Source organism: Micrasema longulum, unplaced genomic scaffold, assembly GCF_059751315.1.
Source record: "Micrasema longulum isolate JH-2025_06_02 unplaced genomic scaffold, ASM5975131v1 h1tg002220l, whole genome shotgun sequence".
Lineage (NCBI taxonomy): Eukaryota > Metazoa > Arthropoda > Insecta > Trichoptera > Brachycentridae > Micrasema > Micrasema longulum.
The window spans coordinates 37,670-60,275 of record NW_028279382.1 but is presented as its reverse complement, the minus strand read 5'-3'; the positions used below and the strand labels follow the sequence as shown (position 1 = coordinate 60,275).

Sequence of the window (22,606 nt, the reverse complement as noted above, 5' to 3'; positions counted from 1 at the left end):
TTTACATATTTAATCAACCTCGTGCATCTAGAATCATCCTGGCATTTTCAAGTGCACTTATAATTACCCGGGTTTCCACAGAACCGAATGCTTTACGATAATCCATTAAAGCTATGCGTTTGTTAAAATATGTTGGAAATCCTTACTTTGTCGAAAACCCCACTAGTAAAACACATATGCAAAAATACAAAAAGTTATAAGAATATTCGCTTGAATAGTTGAGTGTTATCGCGATCTTCTCCATAATATTCACCAACATGAATTATATCTATTGATTCACAGGAAACATGGAAATGTCAGCTTCCGTGACATATTGTCTCGTGACATTAGGGACGAAGTAAAGAGCGAAGGTCGAAAGGCAATAGACATTAGGCATGCACTCGACTTGTTTCGAACATATTCTGACGGGGAACAAAATATATGCAATATTTTTATGACTTTATGTGCCCACAAATATTAACTTTTGACCTTAGACTGCCAGAAAAATTCAAACATTTGTTTTATTTGAATATTCTTTTATGTATCACAGATCACAGAGCCTACGGGTATTTTTTTTTTAATATACACGGTGTTTCAGGGCTAGATTGCGAAACTTCCCTTTTTTTAAATGTTTTTGTTACAATTTAAAAATAAAAATGTAACCTTAATTTCCCAGACTAGCATCCCTTTCACAAAACCCATACTCTTCTCCTACCCAGCCGCTGCTCTTGTCCGCGCCCGGTGCGTATAGGGTTACCATTCCAAAATGAGGGGATGCCTGTACAGGGGCATAAAGTGCCAGATTTTTCAGGAAAATGCATGTCTTAGGTAAAAAGTGGTAGGTTCCGAAAAATAAATGGGTAAATTCATTATTCTCCACCCAAATGCCGGTGGGATTGATCTCTTGATTCATTATCAGTAGGGGAATAGCTGCTTTTTTTGTCACAAACTTACCGGTACTTGAAAATCTTAGATGACCCGATTAAAAATACCTGTCTCAAAACAATGCCGGCCGTATGCCTGTCAAGTTTGGCAATCGCCTGTCATAAGGTAACTCTAGGTGCGTATCGCTTTATTGGTCAAACACTTATTTGTCAGTTTTTGATATTTTTTTGGTGAGGTGTGGGGTTAGTGGAAGGGATGTTTATTGAAGTGCCAATCCAGCGATTAAAACCAACGTCAAATTTCCCAGGAATTGAACCCGGGATCTCAAGCATGATAGGCGAATACGCAATTTTTTTAGGATATTTGTGGAAATTAAATGTAGATATGTAAATATAAGAAAATCGCAAACGATCCGTTTTTTTTTTAAATTTGCACAGTCAATCGTGCATTTATGAAAATATTATTCATAATTATTCATCTAATATCCCATTTAATTCATGCATAACACGTAAATCGGGGGTTGATAATGTCCTAATCGATTGTTTAAACATTTAAATTAGCAAGTTCATTTTACCATTATTCATCTTTTCAAAAAAAAAAAAATTTTTAGAACTGTTTTGTTTCAGGCAGAGGAAATGGATCGCTTAAAGAAGTTAATATTGAGTGGAAGATCACCTCTGGACGATTGCCCCCCGGAGATGAAGTCACATCCTGTATTCGTGTTCTGGAGAGTGGTCAATAAAGAAGTTGATAAAATGAATAAGGTAAAAGATTTGCTTCGACACTTTTCAATAAAGACTTTTACGGAAAATATAAGAGAAGTATTATTTTTTTATTTATTTTACCTACATCTTAATTTTTTTAAAATTGAATTTTATTCCTAGAGGGGAAAATATTAAAATTAATAGAAAATGTTAAGTATCTTGAACATGCATATTTTAAACGAAGTGCTAAATTAATGATGAAGCTAACATAGAAGCTAAAGGAATGCTTACCCGTCGTTTCTTTAAATGTACGACAATGTCAATAAACTCTTATTACTCCATATATATACCCCAACACACTGCATACCCATCTACAGTGAGCTTTGGATAAAACACACAATGTCGCAAATGACAAAAATTACCGCCTGGCCGCAAATGATATCAATCATTTCAAACGTCAATCTTATGCAACTTAAATTATATTTTAAGTATGCTGTATGAATCTTATACCGTGTTAATGCTTCTACCTTGCACTTAATTTCTCGAATAATAACTATATCGTCTCAACAGAAATAAAGTTAAATACGCCGTCGTTAAAATCACTGGTAAACCAATAGTATAATAAAATTTAGGTTCTGAGGTTTCGCCATTTTTTTTTTTTACTTAAAAATGGTTGGAAAACACTTCTGTAGTGCAACAGAAATGTTTCGGGAAGGTAATTTCTTTCGTTTCTTTCCTTTTAGGGTGAAAGTCGGAAAAACGAAAAACCTCCTTATATATGATTAAGTGTTTTAAGAAATGTACATGAAAAACACAGTATTTCACTCCTTTTTTTTACTTATCTACTTGGTTTCTAGAAAAATATGTTTATTATTACAATCTAAATATTCAATATAAAACCCTTTAAATCATACCATAACGTTTAGTCTAACTATTTTCGATGACAATAAATATTTACACGTTATTTTCTTTCGAAATACCAATATTTTTAATGCTTTATGTAATACTTATTTAATATATAATATTCTTTCAATTCTGAACTCTTTAATGCATGTTATTTTTTTCACTAAACTACACGTTTATGGACTCCATTTAGTCTAGTAGGAACTAGCATCAGCGAACATAGTATAATATTTCTTTGTTTCCTTTTGGCATTATGAACTTGAAAAATCAATTTAGTTTATTATCTTTACGTAGTTATCACTAAAATATAGACAAGCATCGCGGCTCAGTCGATTCGACGGCCAACTTTGGCGTCGCGGGTTTGATTGCCGCCAGTGGCAAGAAAAAAATCCAAGAATAAACAAAATTTCCTTTAGTCCATTCCTGTCTAGTTTTAAAGGTCGTATCCATCTGACTTTACACTTCCCATATTTACATGAACAACATGCCAAAAAGACTTGACTCATTAGCTTAATATGTATCGATTAATATTTAGCAATCACTGTTAAAATAAAGTAGGATATAATTCATTAGTTAAGTAGGTATACCTCGATAAAAAGCTTGTGTAGCTGTGAAACCGGTCGGTAGAAAAAATATGTTTTATGTTTATTTTAGTAAATGAAATGTTCGAGACCATATTACCTACCTAACTTCTTTCAAAATACCTCGGATAGCACCGTGAACTGCTGAGAATATTTACCCATTTATCACTGTCAAAATGCTTTAAATTGAATAAACTTTAATCCTGTTCAGAAACAAAAATAATTTTCATAATTTCAGAATTAATAACTTCTAATTTATCATTTGAATTTTACATTATTTTTATCAGATTGATTGATCGGTATCGTTTCATTTAAATCAAACATTTAAATGAGTCATTAAGAAACCAAAGTCTATTATTTGATTTAACTAGTACCAGGGGCAAATCGTCCAAATAAGCGACCATGCACAGCTTACCATTATATTTGACTATATATAATAATGTTTTATGGTAACTATGTTTCTGGGAAAATAGTAAAATAATAATTATTTATGGTAAATCACCAACACCGTTTTATATCTCCCTACAAAAAAAATATATAAAGTGCGCCCAGCGCCCAGCTCTTTTTCAGTGAATGGTGAAACTAGCCGATTTCCTAAGCTTATTTCTCCATACTAAAAAGTACACTATATTTTATATATTTAGGTTTTTGAGTACTAAAACAAGATTGATGATTACAAATATTATTTGAAGGTTCTCTATTTGGAAACTAGTATTTCGAACATTATTTCTGAAGGACTATTTTTCTTTAATAGAATACCGTTGACATAATGTTATGTATCACATATGACCTGTGGCGTTTGAAGTGATCGTTTTTGGCATTATTCAATTTATACGAATCGGCCAGTGCTCAGAGTTGACATTTCAATCATAATGGAAATATCTGCTGAATGTCATTGTGGTATTTTTAATACACTTTTGTACAGGTGTTGCATTAAAATAGTGTAGAATAAAACTACATATATCGTGAAGTAAATAATTATTTTTGTATGAGTTGATTTTCACAGAACCACAGAAAAAATAGCTATTTATAATTACATTACTTATATATCGAGGCTATACTGAAAATATTTGAATTATTTTTTAATATAAGTGCAAGATGTTGATTTCCAATTTTATACTTTGTCCAAAATAAAGATTACTCTCTCAAAGTTTCAATTTTTAAAAAATAAAATAAAATTGTGGGAGAATGAATAAAAAAAATTAAATGCGATTATCTCGGAACTTGTTTTAATGACATATGTCACTAAGGCTCGTGATATGTAGGTACAAATGAATTAATATTTTTTGTAGATTACCTATAAAATAAATCACTGCTCGCCCTGGTACCTACCTTATTCGATATTTTCAATATATGAAATATGAATCTCCCAACATAATGATAAATGTTACAAAATCAGTAAAGGGTTCATTCAAACTGAGTCTCAGTGGCGTCAGGAACTTATATAGCACTGACCCACATTTTCAAAATAAGAATAACAATAATTCCCCCTTCAAAAAAGTTTTTCATCTCTCTTGTAATAAATTTCAGTCCAAACATTGTATTTACCTACCTTATCCCTTAAAATTTGGTTTTGTTTTTTATGGTTGTTTTAGTTTAGTTTGCTTATTATGTAAATGATAATTAGGTGAATTAGATTAATTACGTTTTTACTTTATTATTATGTTAACTTTGTTAAATAACTAATTTAAGGCATGTTTCACTTATTGCAAAATGTTTCCCTCGGCACAAGACATCCCAGTGACATTATTCTGTATAAAAAAATAATACAAACATCGTAAAAGTATAAATGAAATAAAACATTTTAAAAAATAGACCTCGATAAAGTAATATTAATATTCTCGTAAAATAATATGAATATTCAGTATTTGTAAAAACACATTTTTTAAAAAAAAAATGAGTTTCTGGTTCGATTACCGATGAAATCACAACAATCAAATGTTATTTTTCTTGGGCTGTGTTCCTGTGCTGTATTTTTTTTCAAACAATAGTAAATATTCAAGCATTTCAACGGGTTGTGGTTTCTTTGGTAACGTCACGCACACCGGATTAGAAGGTCCGAGTTGCCAATTCCCCTCTTGGACAACGTGTTTCCCATTTCCTAACACGATTTTTTACCACTAAAACATAATGACCCAAAAATTTCAATATTTACGTAATTTAGGTATAGGAAGGCAAATATAATTTTTTTTAAGTAATTAAATTATAACGGAACATAAAATAATATAATCGTAAATAAAATTTCAATGGGAAAGTTACAAGACGATAACCAAATTACAGACAGATTAGTAACCAAAAATGCTGACACACAAATACAATACCGGAATTTGAAAATTACATCGGAGATAAATTTAAAATAGAAATTAAAAACACGCGACGATTAAACACGAGATACCTTAGAATGATAACAGTATGAACTTTTAACAAGTTTTTAATTTTTTTTTATTTAATTATACATTTTTACAATTTTTTTAAAATTTCAATTGTTATATTTTTACTAAAACCAAAATCCCACCAAGCCACTTTCTGTTGCTTGTTGGTGGAGATTATATTTATACTAACTTATGTAATATTATTTACATTTATAAAAACAATGAATAACAAATATAAATTAACCGCCGGAAAGATCAGAATATACATGTATATATTAAAATATAATTTTTTTAAATACAAGAAAATATATGAAAAATTTAAATATTTCCGCATAAGCTACTATTCTCGAAAATTAAAAATTTTAATCGAGTAGCCACTCTTTTATTTTGCTCTTGTAACAATGTGAGTTAAATTTAAGTTCTTTCGGCAATAAATTTAAAATACTAGATACTAAATATTTGAGAGTTCTATTACCATACTTATTACATACTTTTGGTACTACCTAACCTAACCCAACCCGGTTTTTAAAATTATCAAAAAATTGATATTTTTATACCTACATTTACATTGATTATTAGAATCGTAAAAATCATATTCAAATACATATTTATATGATATATTTTAAACGTTATTCCATATTTGTGAAAATATCCCATTCAACAGGCTCGAGTGGACGCGTACTACAAGAAATACCGCAGAACGCGGCGGGGAACTCGCAGGAACAGTCAGAGGGACCCTCCAGGAACGGAAGAAGTCAGTCTGGTGAGCCTCGAGGGGTCACAGGTCCCCAACAACTCCCCCGTGGCCGAGCGCCCCACCGCTGGAACTCCACCCCGAGAAGAAAGCCTTATTATGCCCCTTGCGACCAAAATCAAACCCAAGTATGAAGATGAAGGCGTTAAGCAACTGAGAAATTTAACAGTACGTACATCACGTCTGCCTCATACCGCCATCAAAACGTCTGCACCCGATGGTGCATAGCGCACTGCATTATTATACTAAATGCGGTGTATCTCGATCATCAGTTACAGGAGAGTAATCAGTCTCGTGCTTCGGTTTTATTCTTCTATTAATTTATTTCATCGTCATCATCATCATCATCATTTTACTACCGGCACCAAGTGGTGTATACGGCACTGAATCGGTACTCCAATCACAGCGTATCTCGATTCTTTTTGATACAGGAGGGTAAGGTAATCAGTTTCACGCTTCGTGTGTCAGTCCAGAGACAATGAAATATTGCTGTATAAAACCACCTTGAAAACAAATAATTCGTGTCGACCTTCCGGGGATTGAAACCAGGAACTCAAGTACTGTAGGCGAACGCGCTAACCACTCCATTACCATTCGGACTTCTCTCCACTCGATTTCTCTGTCCCACGATTTTTACCCGTGAGTTGCCATTCAGGATTTTGGTTCTCTTTCTCACACATCTGCATTTTTCATCTCCTTGGATACGGAAAATAAATACACTGGCCTAATTTTCATACAAAATATTTTGACGGTCCCTACGTATAGTATTGGATCCTTATTTTGCGAGGTTTACAGGAGAGCAACAATAAACCTTGGTATTTTTTAAAGAAGCTATCAGTTATTGTAGAATTGCCAAATATGTATCTATCGTATTTTCAATAGACACATGGGTGAATGTGAGTCCGCACCGTGTGACATTTTGTCATCCACTCGATAATAGTCGATTGGGCATCTCGATTGCTTTGTCATAATGCTATTCTTGAAAACCCTCTGACAATTTAATTACAAAGACGAATGAGAAAGTGGCAACACTAACAAATCCGTGTTTATCTGTGGGCTCTCCTGCCACACGTAAACCTTTATTGTTTTTTGTCAGACTTCTTCCGTCGAATATTTTGTGGATGGAATATTATGAAAAAATAAAAGAAAATGTTTTACTGAAACTCTGCAACATTTATAATTATTATTTGCCTTTGACGTAACACACATTTGATGTTATTAGAAATATTTCATATTCATTTAGTGGGTTTAAAAAACAAATTGTATAACCATACATCTCAAATACGTAATTTGACATTGACGAGCGATAAAATAATTTCAAAATCATGTTTCTAGTGAAACTTCATTAATTTGATAATGGATTAAAAATAAGTACAGTTATATATAATTATACCATCATCATAACATTGATCAGTGTTATAAATTTTAAGTTAAAATACAACAAAAATATCTATTCGTCATTCAAACATGAATGCCGAGCGTTTTACAAAATGGAGATTGACAGCTAAAGTTACGATGTCGCATTCGATTGTTAATGTCGAGTGCTTTGGGGAACTCGAGATTAAGTCGATTGATTTTCAATCGACTGCATTCGTACGGGTGGTTCAAGAATGCTGTCACTCGTCGAATTACATAAGTCGCATACGATTTTTAAGACGAATGAGTCCAGCATAAGGCCCCTGGTTTAATTCCCGGTATAAATGAAGTAAAATATTGATTTGAAAGATAGTTCTACACTGCTGTATTTCATTATTAATGGACTGGTACCTGAAGCATAAGACTGGTCACCTTACTTTCCATCTAACAAAAATGACCCAGATACGCTGCAATTAGTGTCAATGAATTTCCTTACGCTTCACTAGGTGCGTATAGAGAAATGATGAGGTTTTGTACTTTTCTATAATTTATCTATATCAAAATTTACTTTAGTATTTTTAAGAAAAAAAATAACATTTACTTAGGTAAAAAATAATATTCTGTTATTTTTCTGATATACTTTACATTAGGTACTTTTAATTGAAAATACAAACCTCGCTTCTGCATTTTTTTAGTAAATAGTTCAATATTTTGATTTTTTTATTATTATTATTGATTTTATAAATTTTAAACGCTCTCAACGGGCTTTTACGTTTTTAAAAGTAAATACATAAATAGATTTACGTATTGATAAGTTCTCATAGTATGGTTTAGTCTCATAGATTTAGATATAAACTGTGAAATTTGATGTAAACCCATTTTCTTCAACTTTAGACAGTTACTTATTAATATAAATGTTTGCTACTCAAATGTGTAAACATACTCATGTATTTTTTTATGGAAAAGCCCGCTGTAGTAGGGGTTTCAACTTAAAATAAATCGTTATAAAATAGATATATTGTAATAATAATATAATGATCAATACGCGTGTTTTTATATTTAAAATATCTACTAAAGTTCATACAGTAAAAAGTGTTTTTAAAAAAAAGTTTTCCTTTAGTTTTCAATTTCTATATTCCTGTGACAAATCAGTTTTTGGATGTCTGCTCCTCATTTGTAAACTGCGAAGTAATACACTATACAAATACAAAATAAACACATAAAAGAAGAAAATATTTGTATAAATAAAACAAAAAAAACTGATAACAAAGTTTTATTTTCATAATAATTTATAATGAAGTGAATGCCGATTCAATTTAAAAAAAAAAAAAAAAAACTGATTATCCTTTTACTAGATAACGTTTCTTTAATTTAAGTTTACACATTCATCATCATCATTCCCCTTCCCGCACCGAATGGTGCATAGGGTACTGCATTGATACACCAATCACAGCTCATCTTGATCATTTTTTGTTACATGAAGGTAAGATGATCAGCTTAACGCTTCAGGTACCTGTCCAGGGACTGTGAAAAATTCTAGTGTTAAAAAACCCTGTTAAATAAATATTTCGTATCAACCATGTCGGGAATCGAACCCGAGACCTCTTGCATGGTAGGCAGACACGCTGACCATTACACCACTAGGCCGACACATTAGTAAATTATAATAAATTATTTCAAGGGGAATTGATACTTTAAAGAAAATAAATATTAAGAATTTACTTTGAAATTTTTCTTATTTATACTGGTGTAACTTATAAAATGGAGACCAAATCGCAGAATTAATTTTGGATGAATTAAGTGAATTCAAATATTTTACTGTTCTTAATATATATTTTTATATGTTTTGTCGATTTTAATTTTTAATCCTTAAAATCCCAAAATATTATATTTAAATTATAATTATATGTTAACGATTAACCATTAAATTGCAAAAGCTTCTTATGCTAATGATCTGCTGTTAACTCATTTTATGTTTATAATATTCCAATTTTTTTTATATCTTATGTATGCTGACAAACATACCTATATGTATATATTTTTATCTTTTTATATCTCCATATTTTAATATAGTGTTTTTTTGTGTAACTGAACTCATTATAATGTTATATTATACGTTGTAAAAGGCAATTGTGCCGTATAATAAATAATTTAGCTACATGAATTTGCATAATTCTAAACATTTTTATCCAAATTTTAATGGATATTTACTATTTTCAAACCTATACTTATAAAGATGAAATATAATTTGCTTAATTATGACACTTTGTTGTCGAGATTTCGTTATTTATTCAATCAATGATTGAAATCTCAAAAAGGCATTTGATTAAGCATTTCAAGTATATTCTCATCAAATAATCAAAGAACAAAAATATTTATTTGAAATAATAAACCTACTTGGCAGATAGCCATTTACCACTTCTTATATTGCAAATATTTAAATGATTCCTCGTATCAAACGTCAAATATCATAAGCAGATATTGAATATCACGTACATCAACTTCTAGAATGGCTAAAAATACACTTAAATAAATATTTATTTTACATTGAGTGTGCACTTTTGATATTTTCGTTCGAGTTACAGGAGAAAACATTTTAATATTTTGGTTTTATGATTTCAGACCGTTGAAGAACTGTACCAGATGGCCGACAAAATTATCGGAGTTCCAAAAGTAGATAATCCAATATGATTTGAATACTTCGAAATAACAGTGACATGTACAGCTTTATTAAAACTTAAACCTGTCACCATGATATGAATATGTAGTCAGGATTTGCATTATTGGCGCGTATGAAGAATTGACAATGCTTTGCGAAATTGAATACCCTGAATATCTAAATAAATTGAAAAGTACTTTATAGTATAATACGGATATACTGGGATAATAAATTATTCATTAATGAATTAGGCGAACGTTTGAACAAGTGAGGGAAGAAACGTGACCGCGCGCACCTTAATCCCCATAAAAAATGTCATACCTAAATTACAGTTTGTATAAATTATGTTTTCGTTGGATGTATAGAGAACATGTCTTTTTTTCATAATATATTTATTTATAGTAAAAATAGTATTTCGTATTTACACAATGTAAGATATTAAACAGGTGTGCATTCAAATTACTTATGCACATTATATTTCAATTGTGTCTGTATTCTTTGTGATACTTTTTAAGTTATTTAATTTTGTTATAATGTTTACATGTACGTTGCTTTGCGAAAAATAAAAACGGTAATATAAAATATTGTCTTATGAAGTACTCGAATAATTTCACGAAATCGCAATTTTCCCGCAACCTGAATATTTGTGTTTACATTATAAGGAACAGTTTTTGTTTTTCGTTTTTTCTTTCTTTACCATTCCTGGTAAAATTAGCCACAAATGAACAAACAATGTTTACAAATATTAAATTAGTATAATACAATAGAAAACAAGACAGATAAATCAGATTAAATAGGGCTTATCCAGAGACATATATACGCATAATGAGTTAGAAACTACCTTGAATATATCTTCTCTTCAAGACCGTCGAAATAAATCCGACCTAATAGTCCTATTTAAAATTCTCAACTCACTCTTTGATGCGCCTGAACTACTGAGCTCAATAAAATTAAATATCCCAACTAGAAACCTCAGACAAAACTTACTCTTTCATACCGATAACCATAGAACTAACTATGGTTTTCATTCCCCTATGCCCAGAATTCTTAGGTCTGCCAAATATACCAGTCTTGATTTCTTTGATAACAAGTTATCTTCTTTCAAACGATCACTGAATCAAATTAAATTATATTCACCTCTCTCCCGCTTCCACTCCCACAAAGTCTAATATATACCATTGAGTCTTTCTACTTTTTTATTATAATTTTCTATGTATAAATATGTCCATAAAAATGCCCATTGGGCGTATATATAAATAAATTAAACCTTATTCAAACGAAAAATTCATAAAGATAGATCTTAAAAAAGAATTAAGAAGGTGTGGAAATAGGGAATAGAATATTTCAAATCAGATAGTTTTAATACGTTCTTTTTCTGGCTAGTGTTGACTAATATAAATAAGTATATTTTTTTCATAAATGTCCTTGTGTTTTTGCAGTTAGTTATGTTTAACTGCAAAAACACAAAGATTTACGAGTGTATATTTGTATACATTCAACCCATGCGATAGCACTACACAGGCAAAAACCTAGTAAAATATTTTATAAAAATTGAAGCAAGTATATAATATATCTGTATGTAACACATCGGATAATAATAAACTTTTAGTTACTAAATTTTGCGTGGTTTATTTAATACGAATTATGGCTGCCACCAAATTAGCAATCTTTAGTTTTTCAAAGTTTGTGATAAATGAAAAAATATGTATCCCACGGGTTAGAACCTGGAGTTTCGAAGTTAACCTCTGTATCACAATGATAATACAACACGCTGCCCTAGTTCTTGTATGTTCAATATACCATTTTTAGAAATTTGAGTTATGAATGCAAATGCCAATATGTTCATTATTTTACTACGCGTCCATGTAGCTAAAGTATTATTGTTTTTTTCCGTTAGTAAATAGTATTTTCATCATTTTTTGAGTGCCAATCTTCACTTACTAATCTTACTTATTAGATTTAAAAAATAATTAAAATGTCTTTTGTAAAATTTGCATAGTGGTCTATTGAACATACATGAACTAGGGCAGCGAACACAGTTAAATATTGTATTTCAAATTAAAAAAGAATGAGTTTTAAAAAGGCTTCATTTTTTTATTATTTATTCTAACAATGTAATTTTGATTCTTAGGCTTCACACATAAAATATATGTACATTAAAGTACATCGGTAATTGGAATCCCGAGTAGTTTATTTTATCTCTATTTATTTTCCATGTTTATAGAATCATAGTTTGCTGAGTCCCTTTCTGCTGAGTTCAGCCCTTATGAGACCCGAGGGTTTGTCAGCTGGCTGCAAGACCTCAATGTTACTATTGCCGCTGTATAGGCGGCTTGGGAACTTAGTGAAGTCAATGTTAAAATAGTGCTTGTTCGGCATCACCATAGAAATTCTACTGATCTGCAAAGACAAAAGAAAAAACATGCCTCATTATCAAAACAGCATCACAAACAAAATAATTAATTCATTCTTTTGAACACACGAATAATTTTAACAAAAATAAAAATCTCGTTATCGTTTGGTTTTGAATGTCATTTGGACATAAGCAACAAACACAAAATTATTTACATCAAATGCTTGGTCATAATGACGAGCGTTTTACGACACGGCGCGGGCGCGGCGCTTTGTCTCGCCCGCGCGGTCACTATGGACACTACACTTGCTACCATAATATTTATTCGAGTTCACCGCGCCCGCGCCGCAACACACTCGCCACTACGGCCAAGCACTAAAACATAACAGATAATATAATGTAGGTATTTTTTTTTCACTAAAATTAGAAGTAGGTACTCAAAACTCAAAACCTAACGATATGATTGAATTAGGAATCTATTTTTGTTCGTTTGTAGGTATTTTGCTTTAGTACTAATAAAACGCGAGTTATTTATAATCATCATCATCGTTTCCCTATCCGCACCTAGTAGTGCATTGGGCAGTGCATTTTTACTCCAATTGCAGCAAAACCAGATCATTTTTGCTACATGGAAGGTAAGGTGACTAGTTTAACGCTTCAAGTGAGAATCCAGGAACATTGAAATATTGCAGTGGAGAACCACTTTTAAAACAAATATTTAAAGTCAAGAATGGTAGGCGAAAGCGCTAACCAATACACAACGAGACGGACTTATCTCAACTCGATTTCCTTTTTTAGAATTTTTATCTGAGAGTAGCTTTCGAGTCGAAAACGTTCGTCTGGACCACCCTGGGGTTCTAATTATTTTTCACATTCAAAACTGTGTTCTTTATCCGCCCGGACACAGAACAATCACCTACAATTTAAGAGTAACATAAAAACTGAGCGTCTAATATATATAACATTTTTTTATTTTAGTTTTGTGCTATATGGCGGCGTTAATTTACTATTAAACTTATCAAAAAGATTTTTTAGTATAAAGTTCACTGAACATGTCAATATTTGATCGTTTACCCTGGTTAAGTGTTAATTATTTTGATTGGATGTGGATGGAGGGATGAATGTTCAACTTTACCGACTGATATGTCGTTTGATTAATTTCAAATATTCATGCTTATAATTCATCCTTTACTAATTTTTTATTTTATTAATTAATTATTCATTTTATTTTACTTAATTAGAATACAAACAGATGTACATGTTAAATGTTAATACATAAAGACTATTAAAAAACATATATATAAATATATAAAAGTAGTACTGCTACCCAAAAACATGTATTTACTTAATTGTAACAAAATAAAGCGTCGGTTTAAAAAATGAAAAAATAAAATGATAAGTAATTGAAACAATCACATTTTGTGAAATAAAATAATTATCTTGGCGATAAATTGATTATGCCAAAACAGGTCGAAGAAGAAGATGATTAATTCAGAAGTGTGAAAAAATTTCAAATCATATGCTCGCAGTCTACATAATATCCAGTTACATAACACACATATTATGACAAAATTGTGTGATGACACGTAGCAAATGGACAGATACTTAAATACCTCATCCATTACTTCACTAGTACTAGCGATAAGAATGTTTGCTATGATAATAATTCATTTACTGTAATAATAACAACGTTGAAAAAGTAATAGCATCTAGGTAAATCAAGGAAAATGAGTAAAACGCTTTTGAAAAATCTGTTTCAAATAATATCAGCATACGGTACAGAAGCAAACCCGTGACATTTTTTAGTTAAGTGTTTAGAAATGTCTCTAAATACTTTTTTTTTAAACAAAACAAAAATTAATATATATATTTTTGGGTGAGCTCGTGTAAGTTGGATTTGTTCCGACGTTTCAGCTACCATTGCAGGAGCCATCTTCAGGATAAACTGTGTGTTTTGTAGATGAAAAAAATGTTTATGAACTAGTCATTTGTACAGTGTCGCAGTCGGCAGCAGGAACATTTCGTGTCATTTTTGAAGTGTGTAGTGCCAGGAACCATGTTGAGTTTAATTTCAGCCCACCGCCCGTCTTCATTTTTGTTTTTTGGGTGTCTATGTATTTCAGGTGCCTCTGTGTATTTCGAGGGTTTTTAAAAACATTTGTGTAGACTTAATTAAAAATTTCGATTTTATACTAAAATATTGTATTCAAATCAAAGAAATAATAATGGCATAATGATAATTTATTATTCCTCTTGTTATTTCAGATTTTTTTAACTAGATGGGACAAATGATTGAATAAGGTGTGCCTTTGTTTTCTGCGAATGAATGTTATGCCCGTATTCAGATATAAAACTTAAGGTGAGAAAAGTACATTCTAATCTCACATGCAAATAATAATATATGGAAGGAGAGGACAGAAGAATGTGCTTTCCTCACCTTTCCTAACAGCGCGGGTGTGTTTAAATGTTCTCATGGGAGAGTTATAGAATTTTAAAGAGTTGGGCCACTGTTATTTCCAAAGTGCGAATGGTATATTTCCTTTTTAAAAAAAACTCAATTATTCTTCTCTATAAAATAATAAAAAAAACAAAACAATTAAAGTCCTTACTTGGCTGATAGTATCTAGGACTAACTGCTCGGCCTGATAAAGGGTTTTCTGCACAGAAGGAGATGGAACTCCTGTCACAGCGTTCCCAGAAAACTTCTCCAAGATGGCTTCCTTCACCTTAGCCCACGAAAAGTCAAAGTCCACTCCTTGGTGCGAACTATACTCCCACTCTGCGTCCACAATGGTGCTGAATATCCTGTCACTGGCCTCGGGAAGGGTGGTATAATCATCGCGAAGGAATTTTTCGAATGACGATTGAGTGCTCTTTAAAACTCGAAGGTTGGATAAAGAGGCAGTAATTTTGAAAGGCCCTGTAAAAAAACAGATTTGATTAGTTTTGGGTAATAGATTACGACTCATCGTCATCATTTCCCTATTCGCAACATGTGGTGCATAGAACACTGTATAAATACTCTGCTTGCAGCGTACCCGAATCATTTTAGTTTCAATGAAGGTAAATTATCAATCTAACGCTTCAGTTATCAGTCCAAGGCCCGGTTACAATGGAAAGTTAACAAAGTTATTTTCGACTATCTACAAAGTCAAATTTAAATTTAAAAACAAAAACATGTATTTTTTTTATTTATTGTCGTTTTGAATTAAGTAAATGATAAAATACTTCATCCAAAATCGTAAAAACTTTTTTTTAGGGGGAGATTAGTCAGCAGATCTACTTGTAAAAGTTTCATACCATTATTAAGAAATCTTTCTAAAATTTTATACATAATTATATCCCCCAGATAGATTTGGAGATGGACATCGTAATCCCCTTGCCCAGGGACATGAATATGTAACAAAGGCAAGAAATAATATCATTATGACTATCCCTCACTATAAAACAACGTTTGGTCTAAGGTGCAAGAATTATTTCTCTCCCAAACCGTTTATACTCCCCATAAAATTAAGTTAACAGATCACAAAAAATATTTCAAAAAAGAAATCAAAATCTCGCTGAATCAAATAACATGGAAGAAATTTAAAAAAAAAAGGGTTACACGTAAAGAAGGTAAATTGAATTTTTAGCACTGTACTCTTTAAAACAGGTGTTGCTAGTGTGGAGGACTCTTAAATTAATTTCAGGAACATTTTTAACACGTGCGTAGTAAAAAAATCTTTTGAAAAACTGATGCATTTATCGATATACCGGCGTATCGCGATATCCTAACAGCACTCAAACAATATATGTCAAAATTCCATTTATCAGATTTCCCTTTAAGAACCGCATTACAATGTGAAGGTAACAAATATCACCGATGCAAATGTGTACAATTTTTTTCAGTAACAAGATTGATTTCACATAACTGACGCGATGCCGATAATTTCTTACAAATATTCCAATTTTGTTCATGGAAATTTGAGTAGGCACTAAATTTGTTGTAACAGAGAGGGAAAACATTTTCGAGAGGAGAACATAGATGCCTAGGAATTTACAGGGCTTATAACCTGTCATTGGCAAGTGTCACGCGATAAAGGTTTCAGCTCTTTTACTACATAAAAGTCAACAGATCCAGATCCAGCCTGTCTACAAACATTTGGACCTGCTCAAAACATTGTTAAAATTTGAGTATACCGATAAAAATATCCATAAATCTTTTTTCATTTCATTGCAATATTGGGTAAGTTTTCTTAGTACTATAACTTTTCACTATAAATAACGTATTTACTTACCGTTTCTTCTTTGGAAAACGTTGGCCGATCTGAGAGCGACCGGTGTGAAGACGAAAGCGTGATTGTGGCAATCCTTTCCTTTCTTAATTCTCTGCCATGGATACTCATCCACTTTAATATTTACTTCAATCACGTGAGTGTACGTGCCGAGAAAGTGTTTGCATAGCAGCATAGCGAACTCTTCCGGGGTGGTTATGCCGTGTTTCTTTGCAATAATATAAACCGTATTTTTCTGGGTATCTGTGGCCACTATATCCCTGTTATCCCCGACCTTGTAGTCGTATTGGCTGTTTAATTTAAGGGATGTGTTGACTTCGAATTCTTTTATGGTGTGCTTCAATCCTTCCTTTCTCACGTGAAGCAACTTCACGTAATTCTTACCGTACCCCCGATCTGTAATCTCGTATCGATCTTCATTTGCCATCATTCGATTCTTGGTTTTTTCCGGAGATTCTGTAAATGCGTATTAAATGTTTAACCTTAATAAGAAATAAATTGGCGAATCCATATTTTTTTTTTTGGTTCAAAAGCTGTCAAAAATATTATTATGAAATAAATATTCTACATTTATAAAATACTAAACACTAAATGGAGTCGGAGTCATGCGCAGTCCGTCCATAGAACGCACGAAACCATTGCTTCCTCTAAATTTAGCCAAATTATGTTACTAAAAAAAATATTCAAACTATTTTTTATGTTTATTATTTTACACGTATACAGTATTATGTATGTCCTCTTTTTATTTGATTATTAATTAAAACTAATGTCTGAGCACCCGATGACAAACTATTATTGAATAGTTTATCGGGACAAAATATATTTTAATACTTTGTTTTCTTTATAATATATTGATATTGTAATAATGTGTATATTATATTGTAAATACTCAATGAAAAAAAAAACCCTTTTTTTTCTACCGAACGGTTTCAAAGCTACACAAGATTCTTTATTAAGTTATAGTTAATTAATGAATTCAATCCTGTTTTATTTTAACGATTATTACTAAATATTACGTCAAACAAATGGAGCTAATAAGTCAAATCTTTTTGTTGTGTTGTTCATATAAAAATTGAAAGTTTGAGTATTGTGAAGCTTTAAAACTTGTCGGTTTGTAATATTTAATAATCACTGTTAAAATAAAATAGCATAGAATCAATTAGTTAATTATACCTTGATAAAGAAGCATGTGTAGCTTCGAAACCGGAATGTAGAAAAAAAAGTGGTTAAACCAAAGTTGTTTTACATTTTTTTTTTAATGGAATAACCCTCTATGCCTCTATTTTGAGGCATGTCAGCAGGTGAGATAGGGGGGATATGGAAGGAGGTAACGAAAAATACAACACAACACTCAGACCAATTGAGAAAAAAATCTTTCTTGGATTTTTTTCTTGCAACTGGCGGGAATCGAACCCGCGACGCCAGTTTTACAGTTGGCTGTCTAACCAACTGCGCCACGGCGCCTGTTTGATTGTTTTGTGATTTATTTATATGTCTATTTTTAGAAAATCAGCAATGAAGAAGTTCAGTGGTTTATTTTTATTTGTTAATAGATTATCAAACTAAGCCGAAAAAAAAATCTTATATTTTATGTATCGTTTTTCTTTTACATATTATTAGCGCTATGATTTTATAAAGTTTTGTATTCGGCATTACTCCGCGTGAGATATCACAAGTTCTCTTCAGTGAGTTCTGATGATTGGGATATAGGCATCCCGTAAACCGGAAATCTATCACAACACTCTATCATTAGTTGTGTCGAAAGAATTAGCAACGTCGATCAAAATAGTTCGTTCTTATTATTTTTTCACTTATTTTCAAGGAACTTCGCCGTACAATTTAATGCTTTAATTTTTACTGCACTTAAGAAAACATTTTTTATATCCAATCTCTCGTAGCACTGAACTTTCTCATTACGAAACATACACAATTTTACCGGACACGTAACAACGCGTTTAATATATTAATATTCTATCAATAAGCTCAAGTAAGTTCCTACCTAAGAACATCTTAGATTTATTATGATTGACACTGAAAATGGTAATCGATACAAATAATTATGAACAATATTTGATATTTTAAGTTACACAATTACAAATACCAACATCACAATATATAATAATGTATTATGTATTTCTACAGCACATTTCGAAGGTCAAAATTCAACTGAATTTTATCATTTGATAACCCGTTTCTCAGTTAATTTACATTTTTTATCAGTTGTAAATATATTACAAGAACATTAAAAGTACTCAGCACTATACGCAATAAAAATATGTAATAAAATAAAACGACTTCATAAATATTTTTTCTACCCTTTTTTTTCTTTCTTCATTATTTGAAATCTTAATTTTATCTGTTATCTATAGGTGAATCTTATTTTTTAAAATTTTTATTTAGATTTTAATTTATTTTATTTTTATTTTTTATCATGATTTGGTTGCATTTAATTTAAAGTTTCTGTTCATACTTTAATTTAATTGTTTTATTTTTCACTCGTTTTACACTTTTTTTATATATTTAAAACCATTTTATCTAGTTTTATTGAGTTTTTTTTATTCTTAACACATTTTTTTATTTTCAAAGCATTAAAAACAAAATTAACATTTCGACCCTGGAAAGGCTATTTACTTTAAGCGACATTTTGCACACTTTACAGGAGCCATTAAAATTATTATTTTTTATTAAAAAAAATATTTCTTTCTCCATTCAGAACATCGTTTATGGACGGGGTAAATCATATTTGAATGTTTTCCCGTTTCGTGCAAAGTGCGATGTCGCTTAAAGTAAATAGCCTTTCCAGCGTCGATATGTTTATTATTTCATGTATGTACAATATTATGTCAGTACTCTTTTATTTGAATCTTAATTAACATAATTGTCTGAGCGATGCCAAACCCGATGACAAACTATTATTTAATAGTTTATAGGGACGAATATGTTTTTATACTTGAGTTTTTTTTAATGTATTAATATTGTAAGAGCATGCTTGAATAAAGACAATAATAATAACAAAACACACCACGTAGGTAAATAATATGGTGTGAGAAAATGTAAATTCTCATGATATAATTTCGAATTGGTTAATTATTGTATTAAGATTATGTAAACATTGCTGGGTAGTGATGTATTTTCGTTTGAGCAGGAAGAGTGTAATTGAGTATTTAAAAACACAAATATTTAAGCACTTTATGAAACTAGTAGGTAGATACTTTCGTTTTTCTAACTTAATTTATTCGGTGTGAAATAATATTTTCTAAAAAACAGGCAGCATAGTTACATATATTATTTATGAAATATTTCTTATAATACGGAGGAAATATAACATCACAGGGTAAAATAACGTAAGGAAAAAATTAAAAGTTAGATGTAATAAATAAAAATATTAAACTCCTATTAGGTCTGCAAACAAGTATAAATCGTCGTTTAAAAAATATTGTTGATACTTGAAATACTAAATTACCAAATTAATTAGAGAATTCTAGGGTTTGAACCTCAGAGTAATAATGCTTAACCTAGAGAGAAGCCCTATCACCATGTTTCATAAAACGCAAGCGATGTTGGTTTGTTGGCTAGCAACCATTTTGTTTTGTTTGACAACAAACACATAACGGTTCTGTCGGATGCTTTTGTCGGTGTGCTTGGCTTTCTTTGTAAATAACTTGGATATTTACGTTACAATAAATAAAAATCGACTATGGTGAATTGCAGTATGTTTGGTTGCAGCAGTAGGAGGGTCAAAGGTGTTAAGGGAATCAGTTTTCACAGGTAATTGATTCCGAATATTTTCCCATGATTTACATTGATTTTTGGCATTTATTGTCCCGACACGTGTATTATGTTGCTTAAAAACTTTCCTTATATCAACATATTTACTTCAGATACTATTTTTTCTCAATTTAGGGGATAAATTTGTGAATTAAAATGTTTACTGTTGGTAATGACAATTAATTAAGGAAAATATGCCAGGGCCGCACTAGGCATCCATATAAAGTTTGAGTCTTTATCGAATAGAGGTTGATTCAAATTTTACTCGAAATCAGCTACGTTAACCTTGAAATCGCATCTTAAATGACGTGTCCAAATTTCAGGCACCTACGACTCGCTGTTTCGGAGATGTGACAGACAAACAAACAAACTCAAAACGGACTTTGGTTCCATGGAGCTGGAATGTATGTGTCAATAAATGTAACATAAGTAAATTGTGAATAAAATTAATAAATGAATTAAAAAAATAATCACACACATGTATTTCCAGTTTTATAAAATAAATGCAGGCGAATTAAAAAAAATAAAATAGGAATAACCCTGCAAAAATAAATACACAGGTACATATTTAAAAGTATTTGCAATGCAAATTAATATCCATTTGGCAATTATCGACTTGAGTACGGCCCATTGTTTTGCTGCGAACTGTAGCTAACTTAATACCCAATAGTCATATAATGGTTTTTCTACGTTTGGGCTCCTCTATAGCTTGGCGCATTATTACTCTGAGATTTGAACGGTATGTCATATGAAAACAATATTATTAATATTTCCATTTATACAATTCAGATCCAATTATTTGCTATCTCTCTGAATTAATGTTTGTTGTAAAATTTCAATTTCTGAGTAATATTGTATCTACGTAGGTATATTATGTAATATTTTGAGAAGCTAAATTTGTTTTTCTGAAATTATTAATCTTAAAATAGATCAACTTACATAAGTAGATAGGTACACAAACCTACAAGGTAATGTCATCTTAATACCGAATATCCCAATTTGCAAAATAATATTTATTTACCCAACATTTTGCGTTCAATAATACGGTCAATAATTAGTAATGTAATCAATGTATAAAAAATAAACAACATTTAACATTAACAAAGTTAAAACATATAAACAAGTGCATACTTACGAATAATAGTCACCAGTATTACTAGAACAAGTTAGAATGAGCTAGAGCGACTGTCAAGATTTTAGTCAACAAAAATGCATAATATACTCGTATTAACATGGGGCAAACCTGATTAGTAAACGGACAAAATTAAATTGACACTTTTTTAGTTGTCACGGTTAACCGTGACAACTAAAAAAGAGTAATCAAAATAAAACATTTAAAGGTTTTATTTTGATTACTCTTTAACATTATTATAAAGATAATTATTACATCTTTTCGTTACTGCATACGTGACATAAATACTAGTTAGTACCTAAAAAGATTATAGCTACATTCATATTGATGTTAAATCCAGTAAGTGTACTCTCGTACCAGTTTTCATAATGTGTTTTCCGTCTAACATGGATACCTACCTATTTAAGTATAATATTATTCTTCTAAAACTACTTACATAATCAAATTATAATTTTTTTAGGTATATCAAACTGTAATAAACTAGTATGTATCAAGTATTATCATTTAGAAACTGCAAAAATGAGCACTAACCAATTTGTCACAAGCGTCCGCTTTCGTCGAAGAACACAGTTGCACTGTGATTGAAATGTTATTTAGATAGTTATAACGACATTCGTTCTTCATTATCTACAGAGAAGTCAAGCAAGACATAATATTTACGGTTAACCGCGTGAAATAGTCAATAAAAATATGTAAAAAAATCGCGATAGCTAGTCTCCGATGATTTTGTTCATTTTGATGATATATTATACGCAAAACAGCAATTAAGAACCTTATTATTAGTGATGAAACGGATAGTGGCTTTGCCGGATACCGGATATTCGGAGAGTCCCTAAGCCGAATAGCCGGATATCCGGCACATTGTAAATTTTTTTAAAGGAAATGT

The 22,606-nt window shown here is 31.0% G+C and overlaps 2 protein-coding genes across 2 annotated transcripts; one reads left to right on the top strand and one right to left on the bottom strand.

Annotated features, from left to right (window-relative positions):
- The first annotated feature begins 984 nt into the window (after positions 1-984).
- On the top strand, positions 985-12,263 carry LOC148272710 (uncharacterized). Its single transcript, XM_088239675.1, has 4 exons — positions 985-1,029; positions 1,491-1,628; positions 6,089-6,346; positions 10,157-12,263. Exons 1-4 carry the CDS (start codon positions 985-987, stop codon positions 10,223-10,225), a joined length of 510 nt encoding a protein of 169 aa, XP_088095801.1. The 3' UTR covers positions 10,226-12,263.
- On the bottom strand, positions 12,263-22,297 carry LOC148272709 (uricase-like). Its single transcript, XM_088239683.1, has 4 exons — positions 22,252-22,297; positions 16,824-17,276; positions 15,156-15,466; positions 12,263-12,593 (listed from the first exon to the last, which is right to left on the bottom strand). The coding sequence occupies exons 2-4, from the start codon at positions 17,248-17,250 to the stop codon at positions 12,420-12,422; spliced, it is 912 nt and encodes a 303-aa protein (XP_088095809.1). The 5' UTR covers positions 17,251-17,276; positions 22,252-22,297; the 3' UTR covers positions 12,263-12,419.
- Positions 22,298-22,606: the final 309 nt, after the last annotated feature.